Source organism: Nematostella vectensis, chromosome 7 (genome assembly GCF_932526225.1).
Source record: "Nematostella vectensis chromosome 7, jaNemVect1.1, whole genome shotgun sequence".
In the NCBI taxonomy this organism is placed as follows: Eukaryota; Metazoa; Cnidaria; class Anthozoa; order Actiniaria; family Edwardsiidae; genus Nematostella; species Nematostella vectensis.
In genome coordinates, this window is record NC_064040.1 from 8,706,865 (window position 1) to 8,727,375 (window position 20,511).

The 20,511-nt window shown below is 49.1% G+C and overlaps 1 protein-coding gene across 1 annotated transcript; it reads right to left on the bottom strand.

Moving 5' to 3' along the window:
- Positions 1–10,547: 10,547 nt before the first annotated feature.
- Positions 10,548–15,888, bottom strand: LOC5512984 (malate dehydrogenase, cytoplasmic). Its single transcript, XM_001633231.3, has 8 exons — positions 15,737–15,888; positions 14,832–14,930; positions 13,903–13,999; positions 12,679–12,854; positions 12,307–12,429; positions 12,031–12,207; positions 11,463–11,576; positions 10,548–10,951 (listed from the first exon to the last, which is right to left on the bottom strand). Exons 1-8 carry the CDS (start codon positions 15,737–15,739, stop codon positions 10,739–10,741), a joined length of 1,002 nt encoding a protein of 333 aa, XP_001633281.1. The 5' UTR covers positions 15,740–15,888; the 3' UTR covers positions 10,548–10,738.
- Positions 15,889–20,511: the final 4,623 nt, after the last annotated feature.

A 20,511-nucleotide genomic window follows, 5' to 3' on the forward strand; every position in this document is an offset into this window, starting at 1 on the left:
TATCTATCTATCTATCTATCTATCTATCTATCTATCTATCTATCTATCTATCTATCTATCTATCTATCTATCTATCTATCTATCTATCTATCTATCTATCTATCTATCTATCTATCTATCTATCTATCTATCTATCTATCTATCTATCTATCTATCTATCTATCTATCTATCTATCTATCTATCTATCTATCTATCTATCTATCTATCTATCTATCTATCTATCTATCTATCTATCTATCTATCTATCTATCTATCTATCTATCTATCTATCTATCTATCTATCTATCTATCTATCTATCTATATATATATATATATATATATATGCAACATGTCAACGTCAACATCATCCATGATGCATACAGTCAGAAAACATGCGCAAGCTTCGCTCCAAGGCTGGCGATAAAGCGACTAGTAACGCCAAGGAGAACGCTCTAAACGCCGCCCACGGGGCGAAGTACACCGTCCCGCTAGACCATTCTCTGCTGACGGACCACGGCGTACTGTACCCAAGGGCGCTCTCCGAGGCGCTGCTCTTCGAGATCACGCTCGAAACGGTTGACCAGGTAGTAGTCGGGAGCGATGCTACCAAATTATCCTACATAGCATAAAAAATCTAGAGCTGGAATACGAAAGCCTGAGGGACGACAACCTCGCCCGGTCTGCAGCCGCCGCCTACCAAAACGGCACAACGTTCTTCTACGAGCAAGTGAACCTCCACAAGACCTTCGTGATTAGCAAAGGGACGGACAGCATAATCAACGAGAGTGTCAACCTGCCGCGAAGGTCTATGAGTGGTCTGTCGGAGCGCCTGCCGCCCCGGCAGTCAGCCCCGAGTCGTTCTATGGCGATAACAAGTTTGCTATGTGGATCGACCTTCGAACGACGGACGACAGTGCTATCCATGGGGGTGGTCTCCGATTGGTCAACACCCGCGACGGTGTGCAAACGCACGGCAAGCGGCCAGGGTACCGTAAACTGTCACGTGTTTGTGGTGGCCGACGCTCAAATGAACCTTATGAACGGACAGCTAGAGTCCATACAATACTGAGCACAGACACGAAGTGCGCGAAGCGCTGCGCCGGAACGGCAAGCGGTATGGACCCGAAAAACATCCCATTTAACGCTCTCATCGTGGGCCCGACGTCATGCGGGAAGACCCGATTCATAGTTGACCGGCTGCGCGGCCCTTTCCGGGGCACGTTTGACTACATCGTACTCGTGTGTTCTACCTTTGTCTACAACAAAAGATACGACGGCTTCGGCGAGGGCGACAATCGTCTGTTTGTCGTCACACCTGAGGCGGGTCAGATCGACATACTGCTGAGGTTTGTCTCCGCTATCTTCGAAGGCACTAATACGCTAATCATATTCGACGACTGTGCGGCCTCGAAAGACGTAAAGAGGCGGTCTGACCAGCTCGTCAACTTGGCGTTCAGCGCGCGCCACGTGGGTATTAGCGTGTGGGTGATCACGCAGCAGCTCACCAGCATCACAAAGCCGTTCCGTGAGAACATCGCGGCCTTGGTGGTCTTCTATACGCCGAGCAAGGCGGACATGAAAGCTATCCTGCATGACTACGGCGCGGAGCTCTCAGAAGAGAAAATAAAAGAGTACATGAAGGCCCTCAAGACGAAAGAGTTCTCGAAGTTAGAGTTTTGATTGCGTTACCCTTATACCATCGCCCTAGTTGAAGGGTAAGAGCAGTAAACCACCGCCTACGTATACGTATACGTATACGCATCGATCACACCGCCCTCAAGGCACGTGAAACGTACACACGTGTTACACCTTAGTGTGCATGATGAGCGACAAATACTTTGAGAGTCTTCTTGAGGGGGACGCCGCTGGCCTCCCGGCCGTCGAGTCGCTGGGCTGCTCTACGCAGCCAGCCGGGACGGCTACCGGAGGTGAGCAATCTGAGATAGCAGACGCGAGGGAGAAACTCGCGATTCTCGTACCCTCGGGGAAGTCGAGAGAAATGGTAGGCAAGGCCCTGACTCACGACGACGTCAAACGCATGAGCGTCGAGGAGGTGAGGAAGTACGAGAAGCGATACGAGACCGCTCTAGCCAGCCGGACTACAGACGCCCTGGCAGACAGCTTTCTGAAGCTTACGACCAAGCTAGTAGGCATTGCGCTGCCGATAGTCAGTGTGGTCGATCTCCACAATGACCTAGTGTCCGACTACATCATTAACAACAAGCTCCGCACATTGTGCGGAAGCCTGTCTCTACGCTGCGGTCGTTTGATGGCTTTAGCCGTCGGGGCGTTACACGTAGCACGCCATGTGAACACCGCCAGAACGGCAAGCGCTGACACGCGGTGCCAACACGAGGTAGCAGTCGCGGACCCACCAGTGGTTTGCCCGCAAACGCACACTGGCGAGTCTGCCATTCCAGAGTAGACGTTCATTTGAAAGCTTGCCACTTCTTGAGCAACCAAGTAGTTGCACCAAAAATGGAGGGACCTCAAGGAAGTACTAGTGCCTAGCATCTCGCGGGACCTGACAAACAAGCTGCGGAACAAACTGCTCATGAACCTGCACGTACGCCTTCGGCATTAGTGGAGAGAATCACCAGCCCCGAACCACCCGCGACCCGACCTAAACACCCTGGACGAGTCGAAGCTGGAAGGCGCTTGGAAAGTGGAACCGACTTAACAAAGCGAAAAAAAAAGCTGTGCAACACGTTGGGTCGCCGGTCGCTAGCGAGTCGCAGGGACGCGAAGGCTTGCGCGCGCGCGCCGAAGATGCCGCACGAAGCGCTGGCACGCCTTCGGCACACACACCAGACCCGGAAAGCAACTCTGCTTGGTCAGCTAGCTCGGTTATTGGGGTCGCTGGTCTTCTAGTGTCATTGATCGGCCTCTACACACGTAGGCGGGAGCTAGCTGCCGCGTTCACTCGTATACCAGCTGTTGTTAATCAGCGAGCTACCGAAGGTACCGACGACGTGACTCCGCCCGCAAGGCCGCCGCTGGCGGCCGCACAGCAGATCAAGGATCGACCACTTGCCGTTCCGGCGACAGCGATACGCGCTCCCGGACAGTGCAAATCTCAACTGTTAGCAATGGAGTAAGCAGACATTTAAACACAAGGGCCCCACCCATATCCGCACGTCCGTGCATCGCAATGTCGACGACGCAGCAAAGCAAGATTACAAAGACCATCACCGACGCCGCAGTCAAAGCCGGCCTCGTCGCCGGTATCTGCTGGGTTGGGTGCAAGGTCTTGCGCGAAGACTTCACCAAAGACCCCTCCGCGAACGCCATGAACTACGCAAAAATGACTGCCGCCGTTGCAGGTGCTGTCGCTTTGAAGGGTTACCTTGAGGATCAGAAGATCCTGCCCATGTAGTAGTGTACTGTGGCACACTACTACATGTGTAGGCCATGTATTAGACTCGTGTTCATGTATGTACACGTACACACAGCACGTGAAACGTACACACTACTCGATGGCCTCCATCGCGATTTTGTTTGCTGGCGCCGTCCTAAACGCGACTGCATTCGTTGGTGGCAACTACCTCGCAAAGTTCCTGCCGAACGACGAGAGCCCTGCCTTAGCTGAGAAGGAGAGGCACGACAATGCCCTAGAGAAATACCAACAAGACTATGGACGCTACCAACAGGGGGGATAAAAAATCCTCGATTGGCAAGCTCAAAGTCGCGAGAGAGGGGCCCTGGCAAAGCAAAACTTCACCGAAACTGACTACGTGCTCAAACTCTACAACCAGACCCGACCAAAACAATCCCTGGAGTCGATGCGGGCTCCTGAGCTGTCCGACTACTACATCCCCAGCAAAACGCAGAAAAACGCCGAGTTGGCGTACATTGGCGCCGGCGCTCTCGCAATCGGCTACACAGCTAGCCGCTTGCTGTGATGCAGCTGCCGTTCCGGCGCTGCATCTAGGCGGCCTTTTTCCATACTGCGCGTATACGTATGCGTATACGTATACGTATAAGATGATTGCAGACCAGCTGTGAGTGCTATGCACGAGGTAGCAGCCGCTGCTAAGCGAGTGACACCGAAGGTGCCGTCGATGGGTGGGTTATGTAGCTTTGGTGACATTGCTAACCGAAGCCTCGAGTTGTGGCGCGCAGACAGGAAGTGCGTTAAGAGGTTCGCCAATGTCGTTCTCCGAGGGCCTACCGACCTCAGACAGACCGCCTCGGCACTACCCGAGCAGACGGCAACCGCCTGTTGGAGACTGATACACCTGTTGCAGTACATTGCCGACACGTAATGGCGGCGAAGCGCATGTCCGACGAAGAACTCGATGCGTTCCTTCGTCCTATATACTACGCCAGTGGTGGCTTCCAGGGAGTGACCGCTCTGCATGCCAAACTTCCCAAGGGCTCAGCCTCCATAGATCGAGTGCGAAAGTGGGTAAGCTCGCAGCCCGTCGGGGGCAACACACAGACACCCCCTCCTCCGACTACCTACGCCGACTTCTCGGAGCAGATACCAAACCGTATTCACCAGTCGGACCTGCTATTCTTGCCAACCGACCGCGGGTACAAGTATGCCCTGACTTTCGTTGACGTTGCTTCACGATATAACGCCGCCCGCCCACTGAGGACTAAGAGCGCGGCCGTCGTCTCCCGCAAACTTGCTGACATCTATGCAGAGGGACCTCTCACATGGCCTAAAGTCCTCATGGTTGATGACAGCACGGAGTACAAGGGTGCTACCACAAAGCTCCTAACAGACCACGGGGTGGAGGTCCGACGGGCTGAGCCAGGGCACCACAGGAGCCAAGCTTTCGCCGAGTCTTTCTACCGCTGGCTGGCACAGCGCCTATCTCGTGCGCAGTACTCGAAGGAGCTTGCATCCGGCGAAACAAACCGCGAGTGGGTTACCGCTTTGCCAATCGTCATCCCGGACATAAACGCAACGAAGACTCGCATGACTGGCTTTGCGCCTAAAGACGCCATAAAGCTGAGGCGCGTGCCTCTCAAAGCCGAAAAGCCCCCCTTAGAGGTCGGAACGGAGGTGTACATCGCCGTAAACGAGGAAAACCTCCAGGACAAGGGCCCGTGGTGGACAAGCAAGGCATACCCAATACTAAAGAGGGTTATGAAGCCCGGACAGCCAGTGTTGTATTACACGACGTACTCTAAGCACGGCTTCACGCGTTCGCAGTTGCGTAGCGCCACACTAGCGTGATCAGCGCTTGTGCCTTCTATTGCAGCTAAGGCACGTGAGTCTTACATTCAACTTGTAGTGACCCTGATGTCGTCCAGCCGGTCGATACTGAAGCATTGGGGATGGCTCTTGGTGTACCCCTGAAGCAGAAGCTGAGCGCCACAGACCGTGCACTTCTTTTCCGCTTCAGCAATCATGCCGAGTACGTGGTCTACCGTCAGAACGTGGTGCGATCCCGTGTACTTTGTGCGACCCTTTTGCCTGTCGTCTATAGCGTATCGCTTGATTCGCGCTATAATGAGCTCGTCACTGAGCGTAGCCTGCAGTCCTGTGGGAACCAAGGCACTGGGGGTGTTATCAGGGGGGGGGATCACGCGGACTATCTGGTCGGCGTGACGCACGCGCGAGATGCCGGTGTATACAGCATTCGTGATCCAGCCCTCTAAGCTGTGTTCTATGATAAACAGACGTCTTGGAGTCTGGATAGTCTTGCCCTGCACCCGGTGGACGGTTCCCCAGCCCGCGTATTTCCAATCGAGGGGAAGCCCGTTAAGGACCGCGTCGAGAGGAACCTCGACTACCGTGCCTTTGTACGCGTCGACCTTCTCACCCCTTTTGCCTGGCACGGGCACCGGCCGCCCTTGCTTGCGATAACGATGCGCGACGCTAGGATTGGGATCAAAGCGGATGGTTGCTGGCAATCGGGGGTAGTTTTTCCTGTGGTGCTCTACCAATCGCTGCTGTACAAGAGCCCCCATCTTGTTGGTCGAGCACACACACTTCGCTTGGGTGGGCCTGCTCGATCGCCGCGTCGAACGCCACCCCATCCCACTCCTCTCGGAACACCTCAAGCTGTTGGGAATCTGGCTGACACCAAATCCGGCCCTTTATGTCATGGAGCCTGGAAGAGGGCGCGGCAGAGCCGCAGTCGCATGTATTGTACGGCTTTCCGCAGTCTTTACACAGGCAGCGGTAGTCGGACTCGAACCATAGCGGATGTTCCCTTGTGTACACTCCTTGAGCATATCGTGAGGCCCCTCTTTATCTCCCCAGGGCGGGACCTGCCCATAGTCGCCACAACACACTACCTGACACGGCCGCGTGGCGAGATACCCTAGGATGGCGCGTAGCACTTTAGTCTGTACCTTACACCACCCGTCAATGATGATTACTTCTGCGAGACGGTCGAGTTTGTGCCCCAGCTCGGAAGGTCTCCACTCCTCTATCGGCTTCTCCGCTGGTATGCAGAGGTAGTGGTGGTAGGTTTGAGCCTTCACCGCGAGGCGTGGGTTGTTGCGATGGTCGTGGGCGAGGTCGTTCTCGGGGGTGAGCACCACAACGTTGCGGCCGCGGAACATGCTCACCGCCCACTCGGTCTTCCCCGATCCTCCTTGGCCGGCTAGATACATCTTCGCAGAGGTTGCGGCCACTAGATCGCACGGCAGACTCGGCGCAGTGCTTGGCTCCTTGGCCAAGCTCCCCGACTTCTTCGGACATCAAGCCGCTTCGGGTCACCACTCGTACCCAGGCTTCTTGTGGCGCCACTCTCCATACCTCGGATTTCGCTCCACGAGCTATACACCACTGGGCACCGCCTTTGCGTATATGGCATCTGTGCACACTCGGAGGACGTCTTCACGAGGGATCCGCCTCAACATGCGTCGCAACGCTATGTTTGTGTACGCAAAGACGAAGGCGTACCTTTTGACCCCTAATCCCCTGCTAAGCAGCTTGTGTTTGACATCGTCGGGGATGTCCTCGTCCAGGATGTTCTGGACCAGCCCTGTTAGTACGTCAGGCACCTCTTTGGGTATGTCTTGTGCCACCCAGTCTCTAATTGCCCGTATCACAGCCGGCGGGACGAGTGTTTGGGTATGCCTTGTGCCACCCAGTCTCTAATTGCCCGTTTCGCGGGCTGCGACGTCAGACAGGACGAGTGTTTGGGTATGCCTTGTGCCACTCAGTCTCTCATTGCCCGCATCACAGCCGGCGGGACGAGTGTTTGGGTACGCCCTGTGCCACCCAGTCTCTAATTGCCCGTATCGCGGGCTGCGATGTCAGACAGGACGAGTGCGAACCATTCCCTTGCGCGCCTCTCGGTGCCGTGCATCCTCTGCCCTACACGATTCGCTCCGCAGGGGCGACACAACCACGTCTCCGACTGCGTCCCTATGCCGCAGATCCTGCACGGCAAGGGGAGGGGGCTGCCCTTACGGAGCCTTTGAAGGTGCACCTTGCAGTAGATGTCCGCACGTGTCTGCATTGCCGACCTTTAGCCACCCGCAGTAATCTTTTCCGCACTTCATCCTTCGAATGCTATGCACATGTGCATATACTACAGGACAGACGAGGGTCTAATTGCAATTTTCCCACCCGTTTCTATGAAAGGCCCCAGTCCCGCCGTAGATCAATGATTGCTAATTATTTATCTACGCGAAGTGGTCCCGACGTAGATTAATAATTGCTAATTATTTATCTACGCGAAGTTGTCCCGACGGAGATTGATAATTAGCAATTATTAATCTACGCGGGGCCTCATCTGCATAAGACGGGGCTTGGGGGCTCGGAGGGGCGCGGCGCGCCTCCCAAGCCTGGAATGGGGCTGGGGGGGGGGGGGGGGGGGGGGGTCGGCGGGGCCCAGCGCACCTCCCAAGCCTAAAATGGGGCTGGGAGGCCCGGAGGAGGGGCGTTTCGGTGTCTATGAAAACCCCCAGTCCCCCCCCCCCAAGTTGTTTGGTAACCCATAAAAATCTAACCACGGCAGGCTAACCATAATCGTGCTAGGGTAAATAGCCTTTCAAATTTCAAATTTCTCTTCGGTTATAACAAAGGATTGAAATTAAGATAATTGACTATATTTATAAGTGTCTCTGTTCATGAGCGAAACGTGGCGAGTTTGGAACACATATCGTACTCCAGGATCCGTGACGTTGAAAGATATAAACAGTAGTTGTGTTATACGACCCCACCTTTTGACCACTAATCCCTTGCTAAGGTGTATTTTTGCACGCCTAAATAATCATCATCATAATGATAATAATAATGATAATGATAATAATAATAATAAATACAAATCTGGATTTATACATGATTATTATTTACCATCTCTCCCGGATTTCGCGGTAGAATTTCGTCTCCCGGCAAAAAATGAAACCTCCACAATACTGAATACATTTACAGTAAATCTCAGCGGTAGATTTCTAGTGTTTTTTCTTATGTATTCTTTATATTAGAAGCAAATCTCCCGGTTTGTTTAGTTTTCATGGTTTGCAGGTATGAAATTGTTTTCGGGTGCAAAAAAAAACTCACAATTTTCTTGCGTAAGTTACTATTACCACCAAAAAGCGGAACAATTGTAAACAAGTCGTCTAGTAACTCAACAAGAATTCCTTGGAACAGCTATTTTATAACGGATAAAATAGATAGTAAGAAGTATTCCACATTTCCGAAAAGACATGAAAATATCTCCCTAAGCTCACCTGGTTTTTCGAGCTAATTGACTACCCTGCCGAGTCCCGACAGTCGCTTTTCTTTGTTGAAATACTCCGGGTGCTTGCACTGATAAAGAACTGGTTCTCTGCTCCATAGCTCTATCAATACCCCTGTCTCTGCATCCGTGAAATATACCTTTGACGCTTTGGCTTTGAAGTCTGCAGCTTTTTTGATTGAGGTCACAGTCACATTGTTTACATCCGCCATATTTGCAAACCAAAACAGACATCGCCCCCCGTCTCTCTCCCCCAAAAAGGAAGATTCGCCTCAATGCTTACGTCATTTTACCAAATATGGGCACAAAGTCGTAGAGTTTTGAAACATGTTTCAAAAATCCTACGACTTTTTCGTGTCGTAGGCGCGTGTCGTAGAGGAATTGTAGGGCTGATTTAGACGGCACGACTCGAGCTAAGTCATGTCGCATGCGATAAGGTCAAAATCGTGGCGTCTAAATCGGCCTTAAGATTATTAGATTTATAGCGGAGCCCCTTGTGTGTCACAATCTATCCAACCGCGCCTCCGCCTCAGGCTCCTGTTATATAAAAGCCACTCTCATGACAGTCATGAAGACGTATACTTCTTACCAGGGAGTTGTTCTCAGAAGACAAAACCGGTCTAACAATACATGACGGCTGAAACCTTGATACGTATTGTGGAGAGGCTGTGAACACAGCAGCCTTTTTTCTAGGTGTTATTAAAAGTCTACAGACTTCCCTGGTTCATCTCAGTAAATTACATTTAACTTTGACTTTTTGACTGTTACTCCATGCTTGTTCTTTAAGAATGTCTTAGGGCATAGTATAGACGCCGTTCTTTTCATGCAACGTTCCAAATGTGAACGCATGAAAATGAACAAACGATTATTTTATAAAAATAGGCCTTAGAACTTGTAATTATTTACCTTTGTATTTGAATTCAAAAGACACTTTGTACAACTACGAACAGCTTGTGTCTTTACTGAGGCTCAATGAAATGAGATTGAAAACTTCCCTTATTTAAAACGGGGCAGCATTTTGGTAATTGGCGCGCCCCTCTAGGGAATTGTTGTATGACGACATGTGCACTTTAATGATGACATAACCGTTTCTTATCGTCATTTGGCTATCTTTTGTAAACAACAAGCCCAAAGCAGACATCATGTACTTACTGTCGATGGCACTGGTTTACAGAAATCATCTTTGGGCATGGGCTCACAATCGACTATTCAAGTCGATTGTTTTATCTTCATTTGCCCACAATTACATTTGAACGGCACGTGAACGAGAAACGGCCTTAAAAAGGGGGGGAATCAATCAACACAATGTCAAAATGGTATGTTTTATGCTTTTGTAAAAAAAAACTATTTTCCGGCGGTTACCCATTGAGTAGTCCCTCTGCTACTACAAATTCCACCAAACCCACGAAACAGAAAGCGACATATTTACCCCAAAGTATCCGAATTTTTCCTCTTGGATAGACCCCCTTTACTACTTTCTTCAGTCTTAGTTGGAAACTTGGGACCGTTCTTATTCGCCTTCTGTTGTAAGAGTACGCTTTTGTGGTCACTTGAATGAAATAGTAGTACTCCCGAAAGCGGTTTAACAGCTGGAAATTATTGGAGTTGTGTAACTCTATGGATTCGCCTGCACATACGCCAAGACAAAGTTCTATCCCCCAACTGCTGTTCTCTTTTCCTTTCCCTCTACTCCTTTATCACCTTAACCCTTGCCATGCATTTGCAATAACCTCTCCCTGGCCACCGCCAGCCCCTCGCCACCGCCCTTCTCCTACCTGTCCCTCACCACCCTTTTAACCCTATTCCTGCCCCTCTCACTTTAAACCTCCCTCCCCCTATAAACCACCACCCTCCGTCTCACACCTGCCCTTCAGGTTCCCCCCCTTTCCCTCATAAAACAATTGACAGCAGCTTCATTAAGAACAGATCATTATTTCTAAGTAACACTTTTTGACACGTTTAACTTTTTTGTTCGTTCTTTATCTTAAGCGTCTATCCAAATCTCTTTTGTAAAATCATAGCGTCCTATCCTTTGTTAGTTGCACCGCTCCATAAAGGTCCCTCAGATGGAGAGGGCGAGGTGTGTCGCTAGAGTTTCGCCAGTCAGGCGTTGGGCAGCAGATCCTTGACGGCCTCGCTCTCACCCTTCAGCTCAGTAGCGGTGGCGTTCATCTTTTCACGGGAGAAGTCGTTGATGCTGAGCCCCTGTACGATCTTCCAGGTGCGGTCACAGATTTGTACAGGGAAGGAGTACACAAGCCCCTCCTCGATCCCATAGGAGCCATCAGAGACTACTCCCATGGACACCCATTCACCCTGCACATGAAGATGAAAACATTTGTTTTCAAGAATAACGGGAAAAGGGATCACATCCATCATATACATTCATTTAGGCTTCCAGAGTAGTTTTGAAGTACAACTTAAAAAAAGAACAGATACAGTGAAATGAGTCATGGGTTGGCTACATACACCGTTTTATGCTTATATCCCTACTAGGCCCCTACCCTAGGGTCAAAATATTCAACATGCAATATTATACCTCTCTGGTACCGAACCACCAGTCCCGCATGTGGTCACAGAGGGTCAAAATATTCAACATGCAATATTATACCTCTCTGGTACCGAACCACCAGTCCCGCATGTGGTCACAGAGGGTCAAAATATTCAACATGCAATATTATACCTCTCTGGTACCGAACCACCAGTCCCGCATGTGGTCACAGAGGGTCAAAATATTCAACATGCAATATTATACCTCTCTGGTACCGAACCACCAGTCCCGCATGTGGTCACAGAGGGTCAAAATATTCAACATGCAATATTATACCTCTCTGGTACCGAACCACCAGTCCCGCATGTGGTCACAGATAGCCTTGGCTGCTGACATAGCACTTGACAACTTGCGCGCCTTGATGATGGCAGCACCGCGCTTCTGCACAGTCTGTTCAAAGAAAACAAAATGAATATCAAGGCATTTAAGTCCATAGATCTGACTATTGTGACTATGTTGTTTTGTTTTTGGGTATTCAAAACTACCTTTTTTCTTTGTCATTATTTCATACTTGAATGTGTGGATGGATTTAAATTCACTATGAATTTTTGAGTAGTGCATATAGCTTAGAGTGCAAACATTGAAACCCATTCATCTAATAAGAATAAGTAACACTGATTATTTGACTATTTCTTTATTTACTTACTTTCTAGGTAAAATACTCAAAAAACGAAATGTGTATTATGAATAATTTTGAACGTTTAATCTGCTTTATGGCTTCCATCATTCAAACAAAAAAAATAATATTAAGTGATTTTTACTGGTCAACGTGTTATGAAGAGGTGTCGTGATTTAAAAACATTTAGTTTTTGGAAATCGTAGTAAATGTTTGTAATTCCCTTACCGAGATGAACTCCCCATTGAGGTAGTCGTCATCTTTGACAGCATCACGGATAGCCACCCAGTTGCCGTTCACACACACTTTGCCGTGGTTAACATCAGGGTACTGGGTTGCGGAATGGTTTCCCCAGATGATCACATTCTTAACTTGGTCAACTCGAAGGTTAAGTCGGCCAGCAATCTAGCGATACAATAAGATCATAAAATTTCTTGTTTCCATCTCAGCAGAATTCTGATAAATGTTTGGGGAATTAAATTTAAAATACATGACTGTCCCTACCTGGGAGCCGCCTCTGTTCTGATCCAGACGAGTCAGGCAGCTGAAGTTCTCCTTAGGGATGCTGGGAGCCCAACGTTGTGCAATCAGGCAGTTGGTGTTGGCGGGGTTACCAACCACAAGAATCTATAGAGGGAAAACATGGCGTAAGCATGGAGATCTTTGCATGCACAAACTATTTACAGAAAAACAAACAAGGCATTGTAAGCATTGGTGTCTTTGCATGCATGACCTATCAACAGACAAACAAACACAAGATATTGTAAGCATCAGCTCTTTGCGTGCATGACCAGTGGTGAGTCCCATGGGAAATATATATTCTTTTTCCAAATCATAATAATATAGCTCAGTACAATTTTACATTCAATAGATTACCTTACAAGTTTTCTTGGCTACTTTGTCCAGAGCTTTGCCCTGAGCCTCAAAGATCTTGGCGTTGGCACTCAGCAGATCCTTCCTCTCCATGCCCTCACGCCTCGGCATAGCACCAACAAGGATGGCAACGTCAATGTCAGTGAATGCTTTCTCAGCATCATCTGTTGCAACAACCTCTGCAAATAGAATTACAAAGTGCATGTCAAGCTCAAGGATTTTGCACATAATTATCACTAAAGGCAATATTCTTTTAGAATCTTTTAGAACAAATATTCTTGCGTTTTTATTTGTCCAGATAATTCAGATATCAGATTGGAAAAAGCATATTTTACATTTTCTATCCATGACATAACGATTGAGCATTTTTGCATATTCATTGTTCTGTTAAGTGGCAAAAATTGTCATCCAGTAAAGCAGGTAGCCAAGACCTAAACTAGCGAGGATTTTACAGGACTTGCCAAACCCTATGTATGTAAAGGGACTGTACCTAAAAGAATGTCGATAAATGTCCTTTGTTATTGTTTATAATGATAATTACAGCTTTTTTTTGCAAGAAAACTTCTGATGCTTAATGATAATTAAGTCAGTTAAGTAATGATATGTAATTGTAAATTTCTCAGATACTTAATATCGCCGATGGAAATGGATTCTTTTTGTGACTCGGCATTGAGCAGGAGCATAAAATGGCGGCGTGATTAACCTTCTTTAAAAACACAAGTTTGTTATTTCATTGGTGAGAACAGTGGGTTTTTTTTCTACCAAAGGATCAAAGAGCCTATTGCTTGTGTATTAATATGAGCAATGTCACCCAGATCTATTTCTGGTGTCATAACGAGCCACACGCTCTCAGCAACAGAATTTTTGGCACGCCACTGTGAAGATCAATGCTTTTTGAGCATCAATCTCCACGGGGAGCGTCGTAGGCTACAGCATCCCAGGTAACACTTCCATCCACTAATCCCAATTACCTGTCAGAAGAATAACAATAATAAAGGGTGCCTCAAACTACCTAGTACATAGCGATGTTAACTTTAGATTTTAATATTTGAATGTGAAATATCAAACCACAAATCTAGTACGATGACAGCAACATGACATCACTCTGCAGCAACCACAGAGGCAGTAACTTATGGTTTGCATGTGGCTCGCTGTGCTAAGTTGGGTGTATCACCCAGATCTTACAAAGAGAGTTGGGTGTCCCTAAGACACCCAGATGTATCTTACCGTGTAGCAGGGGAATGGCACAGTCCTGGAGCTCAAGAACAACACCACCAAGAGCGCCCATCATTGGCGTGATGTCCAAGAGGTGGAGGATGATTGGCTGAGAAATACAAGGAGTTGATTGGTGGAGAAATACAAAGGAATTGTTTTGTTGATAAATACAAGGATTTGATTGGTTGAGAATCATAAAGGATTTGATTGGTGGAGAAAAACAGGGAGTTGATTGGTCGAGAAATATAAAGGAGTTGATTGGTGACAAAGAAGTTTGACTGGTTGAAAGATACAATAAGTTGATTGTTGGAGGAATCCAAGAGTTGATTGGTTGAGAAATAAAAGGCATTGATTGGTTAAGAAGTGCGAAAAAAAGTTGATCGGTTGAGAAAAACCAAGAGTTAATTGGTGAAAAAATATGAAATAATTTATTGGTGGAGTAATAGGAGTTTATAGATTAAGAAAGGAAATACGATTTGGTAAGAACAAGGAATTGTTGACACTCATATTTGTGTCTGCAAAACAATTCTAGCTTTAAGAGAGGAAATGGGCAAATGGGGGAAGGGGGAATCCGTGTTGAAAAATTGGAATGTCAACTGGTATCAAGAATTACAGACAACCTCAGAGGAGACTGTGTTGTGTGACAGAAAGAGTATTATGTGACAGTATACAGGGCCGTAGCAGGGGTGGGGCACTGGGGGCTCCTGCCCCCCCCCAAATATTTTCAAAAATTATAAGGAAATGACCAGTAGGGGCGTACCTGTGCCCCCCATTGTTTTCTTAATGTTTCGTGCCACCCCCCCCCCCCCAATAATTCGAGGTCTGCTACAGCTATGATATAATTTAGATCTATTGCCTCTAATATTTCAAGTTTGCTGAGGTAATACTAAGGGGGTGTTTTCAAAACAATAGTTGATGGCTGTTACACACAATCTTTGTACCTGATTGGCTCCAAACACATCTCCCTTGGCAACAGAGTACAGCAGGGAATACGCGATTTGACCAGCAGCCCCTGTGATACATACTCTCAGTGGTTCAGCCTGAAATAGATTTTTTTTCATAGAAATTTTTATGCATGTATATTATTGTTCCTGGGCCAACTGTAATTGGCCTTTAACCCTTGCAGTACCCCTGCCACTTCTAGTTTTTTTATGTATTTAATTCATGTTTTGTGGCAAAGCTGGCAATGTAGGTGATGTGAAACAAATAGAAACTGCCATAAATAGGAGCTAAAACTAAGTTGCACTGAATTTCAAATTGCATGTGAAAAATGTTTATGGTGTGAAAATAAACATCAGACTCAACATTAGATTCGATGTTCATAAAGGGTGTAAAAGATATTTATTTTCGTTTGAAAATAAGTTACTTAATTCAGATTTCCATTGCATGCAATCTTGCAAACATTATAAGGACAGATGCGTCACCGGTTTAGTTGTTTGGCCATAATAAAACATGTATGGTACGAATCACGATCATCTAGTGATTATGGAACAAAACAGGTGAGGAAGCTTCAGTTCGACTTTTTGGTAGAATTTCGAGTGTCAGTCACGAAATAAAAAAAAATTAAAATAACACTTGTATGGAATAGCAAAAAGGTTTTTTTTAATATAAACTGATAAAAAGAAATAAAAGTTAAAGCGAGGATTAATTTCTGCAGATAAATTTTCAATCGAACTAGACGAACATTGTTCAAAGGCGTTCGCTTTACGTCAAACGAGATTTACATGAAAGGATTTCACACGTGTGAAAGTCAAAGAAAATGGCCAAATTACACTATTTCTACTCAAACAACAGTGCTAGTGTGAACAGATGTCTTGCATTGTGCATAAAGGGGGCTGCAACTCACCATTTTCCAGTTATAAAGCGAGAAAAAGCGAGCGGATAGATGCGAAACTGAACTCAACCAAACCCTCGAAACAGTGACGTGCCACGAGACACGACCAGCCACAGGGAGCCCGACTATTTAGTACCAGGCCTCACTAAACTGCTAAACGAAGACGGCACAGCCAGACCAAGTGAACCCGTTGAACCCGAAAAGTGTTGCACTGTATAATAAGTAGTGGAGCGCGTGCACGAAAAACATGCATATTAATTTTTATTTTTAACATACACAAAAAAAAAAACCTGACTTCCATCAGCCCCCTCTATCACCACATATGGGGTATGTGCATCCCTTTCTATCACCACACAAGGGCTATGTGCATCCCACTCTATCACCACACAGGGGGTATGTGCATCCCCCTCTATCACCACATATGGGGTATGTGCATCCCCCTCTATCACCACACAAGGGGTATGTGCATCCCCCTCTATCACCACACAAGGGGTATGTGCATCCCCCTCTATCACCACACAAGGGGTATGTGCATCCCCCTCTATCACCACACAAGGGGTATGTGCATCCCCCTCTATCACCATACAGGGGGTTTGTGCATCCACCTCTATCACCACACAGGGGGTATGTGCATCCCCCTCTATCACCACACAGGGGGTATGTCCATCCCCCTCTATCACCACACAGGGGGTATGTGCATCCCCCTCTATCACCACACAAGGGGTATGTGCATCCCCCTCTATCACCACACAAGGGGTATGTGCATCCCCCTCTATCACCACACAAGGGGTATGTGCATCCCCCTCTATCACCATATAGGGGGTATGTGCATCCACCTCTATCACCACACAAGGGGTAAGTGCATCCCCCTCTATCACCACACAAGGGGTATGTGCATCCCCCTCTATCACCACACAGGGGGTATGTGCATCCCCCTCTATCACCACACAGGGGGTATGTGCATCCACCTCTATCACCACACAGGGGGTATGTGCATCCACCTCTATCACCACACAGGGGGTATGTGCATCCCCCTCTATCACCACACAGGGGGTATGTGCATCCCCCTCTATCACCACACAGGGGGTATGTGCATCCCCCTCTATCACCACACAGGGGGTATGTGCATCCCCCTCTATCACCACACAGGGGGTATGTGCATCCCTCTCTATCACCACACAGGGGGTATGTGCATCCCCCTCTAACACCACACCGGGGGTATGTGCATCCCCCCCGAACACCACACAGGGGGTATGTGCATCCCCCTCTATCACCACACAGGGGGTATGTGCATACCCCTCTATCACCACAAAGGGGGTATGTGCATCCCCCTCTATCACCACAAAGGGGGTATGTGCATCCCCCTCTATCACCACACAAGGGGTATGTGCATCCCCCTCTAACACCACACAGGGGTTATGTGCATCCCCCTCTATCACCACACAGGGGGTATGTGCATCCCCCTCTATCATCACACAGGGGGTATGTGCATCTCCCTCTATCACCACACAAGGGGTATGTGCATCCCCCTCTATCACCACACAGGGGGTATGTGCATCCCCCTCTATCACCACACAGGGGGTATGTGCATCCCCCTCTATCACCACACAGGGGGTATGTGCATCCCCCCCTAACACCACACAGGGGGTATGTGCATCCCCCTCTATCACCACACAAGGGGTATGTGCATCCCCCCCTAACACCACACAGGGGGTATGTGCATCCCCCTCTATCACCACACAGGGGGTATGTGCATCCCCCTCTATCACCACACAGGGGGTATGTGCATCCCCCTCTATCACCACACAGGGGTTATGTGCATCCCCCTCTAACATAACACAGGGGGTATGTGCATCCCCCCTAACACCACACAGGGGGTATGTGCATCCCCCTCTATCACCACACAGGGGGTATGTGCATACCCCTCTATCACGACACAGGGGGTATGTGCATCCCCCTCTATCACCACACAGGGGGTATGTGCATACCCCTCTATCACCACAAAGGGGGTATGTGCATCCCCCTCTATCACCACAAAGGGGGTATGTGCATCCCCCTCTATCACCACACAAGGGGTATGTGCATCCCCCTCTAACACCACACAGGGGTTATGTGCATCCCCCTCTATCACCACACAGGGGGTATGTGCATCCCCCTCTAACACCACACAGGGGTTATGTGCATCCCCCTCTATCACCACACAAGGGGTATGTGCATCCCCCTCTATCACCACACAGGGGGTATGTGCATCCCCCTCTATCACCACACAGGGGGTATGTGCATCCCCCTCTATCACCACACAGGGGGTATGTGCATCCCCCTCTAACACCACACAGGGGTTATGTGCATCCCCCTCTATCACCACACAGGGGGTATGTGCATCCCCCTCTATCACCACACAGGGGGTATGTGCATCCCCCTCTATCACCACACAGGGGGTATGTGCATCCCCCTCTATCACCACACAGGGGGTATGTGCATCCCTCTCTATCACCACACAGGGGGTATGTGCATCCCCCTCTAACACCACACCGGGGGTATGTGCATCCCCCCCTAACACCACACAGGGGGTATGTGCATCCCCCTCTATCACCACACAGGGGGTATGTGCATACCCCTCTATCACCACAAAGGGGGTATGTGCATCCCCCTCTATCACCACAAAGGGGGTATGTGCATCCCCCTCTATCACCACACAAGGGGTATGTGCATCCCCCTCTAACACCACACAGGGGTTATGTGCATCCCCCTCTATCACCACACAGGGGGTATGTGCATCCCCCTCTATCATCACACAGGGGGTATGTGCATCTCCCTCTATCACCACACAAAGGGTATGTGCATCCCCCTCTATCACCACACAGGGGGTATGTGCATCCCCCTCTATCACCACACAGGGGGTATGTGCATCCCCCTCTATCACCACACAGGGGGTATGTGCATCCCCCCCTAACACCACACAGGGGGTATGTGCATCCCCCTCTATCACCACACAAGGGGTATGTGCATCCCCCCCTAACACCACACAGGGGGTATGTGCATCCCCCTCTATCACCACACAGGGGGTATGTGCATCCCCCTCTATCACCACACAGGGAGTATGTGCATCCCCCTCTATCACCACACAGGGGTTATGTGCATCCCCCTCTAACATAACACAGGGGGTATGTGCATCCCCCCTAACACCACACAGGGGGTATGTGCATCCCCCTCTATCACCACACAGGGGGTATGTGCATCCCCCTCTATCACCACACAGGGGGTATGTGCATCCCCCTCTATCACCACACAGGGGGTATGTGCATACCCCTCTATCACCACAAAGGGGGTATGTGCATCCCCCTCTATCACCACAAAGGGGGTATGTGCATCCCCCTCTATCACCACACAGGGGGTATGTGCATCCCCCTCTAACACCACACAGGGGTTATGTGCATCCCCCTCTATCACCACACAGGGGGTATGTGCATCCCCCTCTAACACCACACAGGGGTTATGTGCATCCCCCTCTATCACCACACAAGGGGTATGTGCATCCCCCTCTATCACCACACAGGGGGTATGTGCATCCCCCTCTATCACCACACAGGGGGTATGTGCATCCCCCTCTATCACCACACAGGGGGTATGTGCATCCCCCTCTAACACCACACAGGGGTTATGTGCATCCCCCTCTATCACCACACAGGGGGTATGTGCATCCCCCTCTATCACCACACAGGGGGTATGTGCATCCCCCTCTATCACCACACAGGGGGTATGTGCATCCCCCTCTATCACCACACAGGGGGTATGTGCATCCCCCTCTATCACCACACAGGGGGTATGTGCATCCCCCTCTAACACCACACAGGGGTTATGTGCATCCCCCTCTATCACCACACAGGGGGTATGTGCATCCCCCTCTATCATCACACAGGGGGTATGTGCATCCCCCTCTATCACCACACAAGGGGTATGTGCATCCCCCTCTATCACCACACAGGGGGTATGTGCATCCCCCTCTATCACCACACAAGGGGTATGTGCATCCCCCTCTATCACCACACAGGGGGTATGTGCATACCCCTCTATCACCATAAAGGGGTATGTGCATCCCCCTCTATCACCACACAGGGGGTATGTGCATCCCCCTCTATCACCACACAAGGGGTATGTGCATCGCCCTCTATCACCACACAGGGGTTATGTGCATCCCCCTCTATCACCACACAGGGGGTATGTGCATCCCCCTCTATCACCACACAGGGGGTATGTGCATCCCCCTCTATCACCACACAGGGGGTATGTGCATCCCCCTCTATCACCACACAGGGGTTATGTGCATCCCCCTCTAACATAACACAGGGGGTATGTGCATCCCCCCCTAACACCACACAGGGGGTATGTGCATCCCTCTCTATCACCACACAGGGGGTATGTGCATCCCCCTCTGTCACCACACAGGGGGTATGTGCATCCCACTCTATCACCACACAAGGGGTATGTGCATCCCACTCTATCACCACACAGGGGGTATGTGCATCCCCCTCTATCACCACACAAGGGGTATGTGCATCCCCTCTTTCCTCACACAGGGGGAGTGTGATCCCCCTATACCTTTTTGTAGGGAGTGTGTGCATCTTTCTACCATCAAAAAAGCAATTTTATTTTATTGGTGGATGAATCTGAAAAAACAATACTGCAAGCCATTTAAAAAAAAAAAATAGGGCACCACAAATGCACCCCAAAAAAATTTGCACCTCTGTAGAAAAAAAAATCATGCCCAATAAAAAAATCCTTGCTTA